The sequence below is a fragment of the Anopheles gambiae genome, chromosome 2 (genome assembly GCF_943734735.2).
Source record: "Anopheles gambiae chromosome 2, idAnoGambNW_F1_1, whole genome shotgun sequence".
Lineage (NCBI taxonomy): Eukaryota > Metazoa > Arthropoda > Insecta > Diptera > Culicidae > Anopheles > Anopheles gambiae.
In genome coordinates, this window is record NC_064601.1 from 18,089,032 (window position 1) to 18,098,423 (window position 9,392).

The window sequence follows — 9,392 nt, forward strand, 5'->3', positions numbered from 1 at the left end:
TGATCCTTATTAAATTGTTATGATTAATTACACGCTGCATACCAATGCTCTTACCTGTGGTGGATTTTTCGATACTCAAACATACCTTATACGGTCACGTATCTGCTGATGTTTCACAATTCGAAATCCAACCCAACGTCAACTGTTACACACTAATTGGTAAAATTTGTCTGTGATGTGAAACCGTGTGCGCACAAAACTCCGGTGGCTACTTCTCTTCTCGTAACACAAAACACACACACGGTCGCACCACCCCAGAGGATGCAAACTCTTCCGTGCCCGATGACATGTCGACGACCGATTTCGAAGCATTCCGCGAGTACCACTGGTTGGATACGCCGGATGCGGCCGGTCCGGCCGGGCAGCGGTACGGGCTGGCCAGAACGTCCACACCGATCCGTGACGCAACGGTGGCCGCCGGCGTGACGCTCGCGTCACTGGAGGATTTGGATACGCTCAGTCCACTGTCGGCGGGTGAGGCGAGTGATGGGCGAAAGTTGGCGCTTCCGGAGGAGGCAGGAAGTGGCACAGGCGATGTGGGTGGTACCATCGACGCATCGGCGAGCGCTGTCAGATCGTCGCGCAAGCACTTTAACCTTGACCTGGACATGGACGTAACCTCGACCAAGACGACGACGACCGCGACTTCGACGACTACGGCGACCAAGGCACGCAAGACGACGACGTTCGAGAAGAGCTTCAAGCCGGAAAGCCACTCGAACCGCGGCACTTCACCCATGGACGAGGTGGTGGAGTCGCCCGACAGCGTGCACAGTGCGCGGTTCGGGCGCGGCGAGTCGCCCGCGATCAGGCTCGTGATAGGACGGAAGGAGATCAAAACGTCCGACACGTCGGCGATAACCGAAAGCCGCCTGACGGTGTACGGCCACAAGGATGTGGAGATATCGATCAGTTCCCAATCGACGATCAGTCTGACAACGACGCACACTTCCAAAGATGGTCGCGACAAGACGACGGAAGTAAGTTCAAGCGGCGGCGAGGTAAAGGAGGTAAGCAGCGGCAAGCGGTACAAACAGTTCAAGCTGGTGGACGATCCCGACTCGGAGCAAACCGAGCGTAAGCGGGACGAGGCAGTATCGTTTTCGAAGAAGAAGAGCGTGTACCTGTTCGGAAGCTTCGATTCCAGCAGTGGATCGCCCATCACCGAGACGAGCGTCTCGCAGCATGTGACGGATACGGGCATATCGCTGACGAGAGGTTTCACTGAAACCATGACCTCGCCCGGTGTCATATCGTCCTCCGTCGAGGAGAAGAACAAGAAGGTAAGCATCATTACCGATACGGCTGTTGATGTGGAAATTGAGGAACTGGAACTTACCGATGCTGGCCTGAGCCCTATTCTTCCGGATGAGGCGGACGTAACCGCGGATTTCCAGTTGGCCGAAGAAGATGTGCACTTTGCGCACACGGGCACGAGTCCGATGGACTTCGAAGAGCATTCGGTATCGGCAGCGCTGGACACTTCCGAAGCGGCCACGCTGACCGATCGCGTAGAGACAAAGGATGCGTCGAACAGCCCGTTGGATGTGCATATCACTTCCATCCTCAAGCGCGACGTCAGCAAGCTGACCGACGAAGAGTTGCTGACGGGTCGCCGAGGATCGGGCGACGTGAAGGCAAAAATAAAAATGCTGGAGCAAAGCTCCAAAGCACATAGTGCACAAAGCTCACCCAAGAAGAAGGTTGAGTTTGAAGAACATCAACTGAAGCACGACAGACAGGACTCGCCGAAACGGCAGAAGACTTCGGGTAAAATAACGGAGCTGCGCAAGATATTTGGCGAAGAGGAAGAACCGGTCGAGTCGAATGTTATGTCGGAGTCAATTCCGCCTATTCAGGAGGTAATCAAGCAACTGGAAAAGAGAATAGCAGTTAAACAGGTAGAGAGTTCTGCTCGCGCTGAAGTTTTTACCAAACGTTCCGAAGTGGACGTTGAAGATTTAACGTCCCAGATAATACCCGTAAAGGTTTCAGAACCCCAGGAGCCAATGGTAGAAAAAGACCAACAAATATCAAAGCTAGTACGCGGTGTTCAAAGCCTCGGCATGCGAGAACAAAGTACTAAGCAACTCGAGCAAGAACGACGTAATGTAGAGCTAAGAGCAGCTATCGATGAACCGGTTTGCGAGAAGCTTGCTGAGCGCAAGATCGTTACCGATCTAGTGAAGGACGAGCTGGATAGTGAAGATAATGAACTAAGAAAAACAAATGATCTTATAAAAATGTTTGAGATGAAACGAACTACTTCTGAGGAGGCTATTAAAGCAAGCCCAAAACGAAAGCAATTAAGCGCTGTTAGTCAGAAAATGTCTACCACTTATCTGGCGCCAATGGTTTGTGATAAAGATAAACCTACTGAGAAAATTGATGAGGTAGATTTTGTTAAAGTGGAGACAAGTGGGCAAGTTAACACGTTCAATGATGATCAGCCTCCTGTAACGAATCTTTCAGCTGCCCCTGAATGTGTGATAGATGAAGAATATAGAATGAAAAATATTCAAGAGCTCAAGGCCAGATTTGAAACCATGCAAGAAGCCAATCAAACCTATATTAAAACACAATCTCAAGAAAAGCCATCAAGCACAAAACATACTGCTACAGCGATTTCGTACGAAACCATCACGCATCAAAAACCACAATTAGGAGATGCTACCAAAACACGCACGAAACGTGAAATCTGTAAACTTGATAACAACATAATTAAACAATTTGAAACAACTGAATGGTCCGCTACTGAACAACACCAAGAACCGATAGAAAAACAAGAAAAATATAATGAATTTGATAAAGCTCAAGAAAACACGAAACAAGCACAAGACGTGCAACGTGAAACAACATTCAACAACGCACATATTCTGAAAACACAGACAACAGCAGCTCTAACACAGAGTTCAGTCATGACCAAGCAGAAGCTGATAAAAACTGAGATATTAGCCGAACTGGAACAAAGCAAAATGGAACACGACAAACAGCCACAGCCATCGGAATCTGTGACTGAGGTTGTTGAAAAGGAACTGACCGAAGATACCGAGCTGGTCGAGGCAAAGGTTATCGAGACCGTAGTCGAGAAGGTTGAGGCCAAGGTTATCGAGACCGTAGTCGAGAAGGTTGAGGCCAAGACAGATGACAAGCCAGAACAAGACGAACAGCCAGAGCCATCGGAGCCTGTGTCTGAGGTTGTTGAAAAGGAACTGACCGAAGATACCGAGCTGGTCGAGGCAAAGGTTATCGAGACCGTAGTCGAGAAGGTGGAGGCCAAGCCAGATGACAAGCCAGAACAAGACGAACAGCCAGAGCCATCGGAGCCTGTGTCTGAGGTTGTTGAAAAGGAACTGACCGAAGATACCGAGCTGGTCGAGGCAAAGGTTATCGAGACCGTAGTCGAAAAGGTTGAGGCCAAGGTTATCGAGACTGTAGTCGAGAAGGTTGAGGCCAAGCCAGATGACAAGCCAGAACAAGACGAACAGCCAGAGCCATCGGAGCCTGTGTCTGAGGTTGTTGAAAAGGAAGTGGCCGAAGATACCGAGCTGGTCGAGGCAAAGGTTATCGAGACCGTAGTCGAGAAGGTTGAGGCCAAGCCAGATGACAAGCCAGAACAAGACGAACAGCCAGAGCCATCGGAGCCTGTGTCTGAGGTTGTTGAAAAGGAACTGACCGAAGATACCGAGCTGGTCGAGGCAAAGGTTATCGAGACCGTAGTCGAGAAGGTCAAGGCCAAGGTTATCGAGACCGTAGTCGAGAAGGTTGAGGCCAAGCCAGGTGACAAGCCAGAACAAGACGAACAGCCAGAGCCATCGAAGCCTGTGTCTGAGGTTGCTGAAAGGGAACTGACCGAAGATACCGAGCTGGTCGAGGCAAAGGTTATCGAGACCGTAGTCGAGAAGGTTGAGGCAAAGGTTATCAAGACCGTAGTCGAGAAGGTTGAGGCCAAGCCAGATGACAAGCCAGAACAAGATGAACAGCCAGAGCCATCGGAGCCTGTGTCTGAGGTTGTTGAAAAGGAACTGACCGAAGATACCGAGCTGGTCGAGGCAAAGGTTATCGAGACCGTAGTCGAGAAGGTTGAGGCCAAGCCAGATGACAAGCCAGAACAAAACGAACAGCCAGAGCCATCGGAGCCTGTGTCTGAGGTTGTTGAAAAGGAACTGACCGAAGATACCGAGCTGGTCGAGGCAAAGGTTATCGAGACCGTAGTCGAGAAGGTTGAGGCCAAGCCAGATGACAAGCCAGAACAAGACGAACAGCCAGAGCCATCGGAGCCTGTGTCTGAGGTTGTTGAAAAGGAACTGACCGAAGATACCGAGCTAGTCGAGGCCAAGGTTATCGAGACCGTAGTCGAGAAGGTTGAGGCCAAGCCAGATGACAAGCCAGAACAAGACGAACAGCCAGAGCCATCGGAGCCTGTGTCTGAGGTTGTTGAAAAGGAACTGACCGAAGATACCAAGCTGGTCGAGGCAAAGGTTATCGAGACCGTAGTCGAGAAGGTTGAGGCCAAGCCAGATGACAAGCCAGAACAAGACGAACAGCCAGAGCCATCGGAGCCTGTGTCTGAGGTTGTTGAAAAGCAACTTACCGAAGATACCAAGCTGGTCGAGGCCAAGGTTATCGAGACCGTAGTCGAGAAGGTTGAGGCCAAGCCAGATGACAAGCCAGAACAAGACGAACAGCCAGAGCCATCGGAGCCTGTGTCTGAGGTTGTTGAAAAGGAACTGACCGAAGATACCGAGCTGGTCGAGGCCAAGGTTATCGAGACCGTAGTCGAGAAGGTTGAGGCAAAGGTTATCGAGACCGTAGTCGAGAAGGTTGAGGCCAAGCCAGATGACAAGCCAGAACAAGATGAACAGCCAGAGCCATCGGAGCCTGTGTCTGAGGTTGTTGAAAAGGAACTGACCGAAGATACCGAGCTGGTCGAGGCAAAGGTTATCGAGACCGTAGTCGAGAAGGTTGAGGCCAAGCCAGATGACAAGCCAGAACAAGACGAACAGCCAGAGCCATCGGAGCCTGTGTCTGAGGTTGTTGAAAAGGAACTGACCGAAGATACCGAGCTGGTCGAGGCCAAGGTTATCGAGACCGTAGTCGAGAAGGTTGAGGCAAAGGTTATCGAGACCGTAGTCGAGAAGGTTGAGGCCAAGCCAGATGACAAGCCAGAACAAGACGAACAGCCAGAGCCATCGGAGCCTGTTCCTGAGGTTGTTGAAAAGGAAGTGACCGAAGATACCGAGCTGGTCGAGGCAAAGGTTATCGAGACTGTAGTCGAGAAGGTTGAGGCCAAGGTTATCGAGACCGTAGTCGAGAAGGTTGAGGCCAAGACAGATGACAAGCCAGAACAAGACGAACAGCCAGAGCCATCGGAGCCTGTGTCTGAGGTTGTTGAAAAGGAACTGACCGGAGATACCGAGCTGGTCGAGGCAAAGGTTATCGAGACCGTAGTCGAGAAGGTTGAGGCCAAGCCAGATGACAAGCCAGAACAAGACGAACAACCAGAGCCATCGGAGCCTGTGTCTGAGGTTGTTGAAAAGGAACTGACCGAAGATACCGAGCTGGTCGAGGCAAAGGTTATCGAGACTGTAGTCGAGAAGGTCGAGGCCAAGGTTATCGAGACCATAGTCGAGAAGGTTGAGGCCAAGACAGATGACAAGCCAGAACAAGACGAACAGCCAGAGCCATCGGAGCCTGTGTCTGAGGTTGTTGAAAAGGAAGTGACCGAAGATACCGAGCTGGTCGAGGCAAAGGTTATCGAGACCGTAGTCGAGAAGGTTGAGGCCAAGGTTATCGAGACCGTAGTCGAGAAGGTTGAAGCCAAACCAGAAGACAAGCCAGAACAAGACGAACAGCCAGAGCCATCGGAGCCTGTGTCTGAGGTTGTTGAAAAGGAACTGACCGAAGATACCGAGCTGGTCGAGGCAAAGGTTATCGAGACCGTAGTCGAGAAGGTTGAGGCCAAGGTTATCGAGACCGTAGTCGAGAAGGTTGAGGCCAAGACAGATGACAAGCCAGAACAAGACGAACAGCCAGAGCCATCGGAGCCTGTGTCTGAGGTTGTTGAAAAGGAACTGACCGAAGATACCGAGCTGGTCGAGGCAAAGGTTATCGAGACCGTAGTCGAGAAGGTTGAGGCCAAGCCAGATGACAAGCCAGAACAAGACGAACAGCCAGAGCCATCGGAGCCTGTGTCTGAGGTTGTTGAAAAGGAACTGACCGAAGATACCGAGCTGGTCGAGGCAAAGGTTATCGAGACCGTAGTCGAGAAGGTTGAGGCCAAGCCAGATGACAAGCCTGAACAAGACGAACAACCAGAGCCATCGGAGCCTGTGTCTGAGGTTGTTGAAAAGGAACTGACCGAAGATACCGAGCTGGTCGAGGCAAAGGTTATCGAGACTGTAGTCGAGAAGGTCGAGGCCAAGGTTATCGAGACCATAGTCGAGAAGGTTGAGGCCAAGACAGATGACAAGCCAGAACAAGACGAACACCCAGAGCCATCGGAGCCTGTGTCTGAGGTTGTTGAAAAGGAAGTGACCGAAGATACCGAGCTGGTCGAGGCAAAGGTTATCGAGACCGTAGTCGAGAAGGTCGAGGCAAAGGTTATCGAGACCGTAGTCGAGAAGGTTGAGGCCAAGCCAGATGACAAGCCAGAACAAGACGAACAGCCAGAGCCATCGGAGCCTGTGTCTGAGGTTGTTGAAAAGGAACTGACCGAAGATACCGAGCTGGTCGAGGCCAAGGTTATCGAGACCGTAGTCGAGAAGGTCGAGGCCAAGGTTATCGAGACCGTAGTCGAGAAGGTTGAGGCCAAGCCAGATGACAAGCCAGAACAAGACGAACAGCCAGAGCCATCGGAGCCTGTGTCTGAGGTTGTTGTAAAGGAAGTGACCGAAGATACCGAGCTGGTCGAGGCAAAGGTTATCGAGACCGTAGTCGAGAAGGTCGAGGCAAAAGTTATCGAGACCGTAGTCGAGAAGGTTGAGGCCAAGCCAGATGACAAGCCAGAACAAGACGAACAGCCAGAGCCATCGGAGCCTGTGTCTGAGGTTGTTGAAAAGGAACTGACCGAAGATACCGAGCTGGTCGAGGCAAAGGTTATCGAGACCGTAGTCGAGAAGGTTGAGGCCAAGGTTATCGAGACCGTAGTCGAGAAGGTTGAGGCCAAGCCAGATGACAAGCCAGAACAAGACGAACAGCCAGAGCCATCGGAGCCTGTGTCTGAGGTTGTTGAAAAGGAACTGACCGAAGATACCGAGCTGGTCGAGGCCAAGGTTATCGAGACCGTAGTCGAGAAGGTTGAGGCAATGGTTATCGAGACCGTAGTCGAGAAGGTTGAGGCCAAGCCAGATGACAAGCCAGAACAAGACGAACAGCCAGAGCCATCGGAGCCTGTGCCTGAGGTTGTTGAAAAGGAAGTGACCGAAGATACCGAGCTGGTCGAGGCAAAGGTTATCGAGACTGTAGTCGAGAAGGTTGAGGCCAAGGTTATCGAGACCGTAGTCGAGAAGGTTGAGGCCAAGACAGATGACAAGCCAGAACAAGACGAACAGCCAGAGCCATCGGAGCCTGTGTCTGAGGTTGTTGAAAAGGAACTGACCGAAGATACCGAGCTGGTCGAGGCACAGGTTATCGAGACCGTAGTCGAGAAGGTTGAGGCCAAGCCAGATGACAAGCCAGAACAAGACGAACAGCCAGAGCCATCGGAGCCTGTGTCTGAGGTTGTTGAAAAGGAACTGACCGAAGATACCGAGCTGATCGAGGCAAAGGTTATCGAGACCGTAGTCGAGAAGGTTGAGGCCAAGGTTATCGTGACCATGTCTGAGGTTGTTGAAAAGGAACTGACCGAAGATACCGAGCTGGTCGAGGCAAAGGTTATCGAGACCGTAGTCGAGAAGGTTGAGGCCAAGCCAGATGACAAGCCAGAACAAGACGAACAGCCAGAGCCATCGGAGCCTGTGTCTGAGGTTGTTGAAAAGGAAGTGACCGAAGATACCGAGCTGGTCGAGGCAAAGGTTATCGAGACTGTAGTCGAGAAGGTTGAGGCCAAGGTTATCGAGACCGCAGTCGAGAAAGTTGAGGCCAAGTCAGATGACAAGCCAGAACAAGACGAACAGCCAGAGCCATCGGAGCCTGTGTCTGAGGTTGTTGAAAAGGAACTGACCGAAGATACCGAGCTGGTCGAGGCAAAGGTTATTGAGACCGTAGTCGAGAAGGTTGATGCCAAGGTTATCGAGACCGTAGTCGAGAAGGTTGAGGCCAAGACAGATGACAAGCCAGAACAAGACGAACAGCCAGAGCCATCGGAGCCTGTGTCTGAGGTTGTTGAAAAGGAACTGACCGAAGATACCGAGCTGGTCGAGGCAAAGGTTATCGAGACCGTAGTCGAGAAGGTTGAGGCCAAGACAGATGACAAGCCAGAACAAGACGAACAGCCAGAGCCATCGGAGCCTGTGCCTGAGGTTGTTGAAAAGGAACTGACCGAAGATACCGAGCTGGTCGAGGCAAAGGTTATCGAGACTGTAGTCGAGAAGGTTGAGGCCAAGTCAGATGACAAGCCAGAACAAGACGAACAGCCAGAGCCATCAGAGCCTGTGTCTGAGGTTGTTGAAAAGGAACTGACCGAAGATACCGAGCTGGTCGAGGCAAAGGTTATCGAGACTGTAGTCGAGAAGGTTGAGGCCAAGCCAGATGACAAGCCAGAACAAGACGAACAGCCAGAGCCATCGGAGCCTGTGTCTGAGGTTGTTGAAAAGGAACTGACCGAAGATACAGAGCTGGTCAAGGCCAAGGTTATCGAGACCGTAGTCGAGAAGGTTGAGGCCAAGCCAGATGACAAGCTAGAACAAGACGAACAGCCAGAGCCAACGGAGCCTGTGTCTGAGGTTGTTGAAAAGGAACTGACCGAAGATACCGAGCTGGTCGAGGCAAAGGTTATCGAGACCGTAGTCGAGAAGGTTGAGGCCAAGGTTATCGAGACCGTAGTCGAGAAGGTTGAGGCCAAGACAGATGACAAGCCAGAACAAGACGAACAGCCAGAGCCATCGGAGCCTGTGTCTGAGGTTGTTGAAAAGGAACTGACCGAAGATACCGAGCTGGTCGAGGCAAAGGTTATCGAGACCGTAGTCGAGAAGGTTGAGGCCAAGCCAGATGACAAGCCAGAACAAGACGAACAGCCAGAGCCATCGGAGCCTGTGTCTGAGGTTGTTGAAAAGGAACTGACCGAAGATACCGAGCTGGTCGAGGCCAAGGTTATCGAGACCGTAATCGAGCTGGTTGAGGCCAAGCCAGATGACAAGCCAGAACAAGACGAACAGCCAGAGCCATCGGAGCCTGTGTCTGAGGTTGTTGAAAAGGAAGTGGCCGAAGATACCGAGCTGGTCGAGGCAAAG

At 51.6% G+C, this 9,392-nt stretch overlaps 1 protein-coding gene across 1 annotated transcript in view; it reads left to right on the forward strand.

The window, feature by feature from the left end:
- Positions 1 to 9,392, forward strand: part of LOC1269285 (titin) — a 75,185-nt gene that overhangs the window by 16,624 nt on the left and 49,169 nt on the right. The window contains exon 6 of the mRNA XM_061647115.1: positions 259 to 8,228. Coding sequence (XP_061503099.1) covers positions 259 to 8,228 — 7,970 coding nt within the window. The remainder of the gene's footprint in view (positions 1 to 258; positions 8,229 to 9,392) is intronic.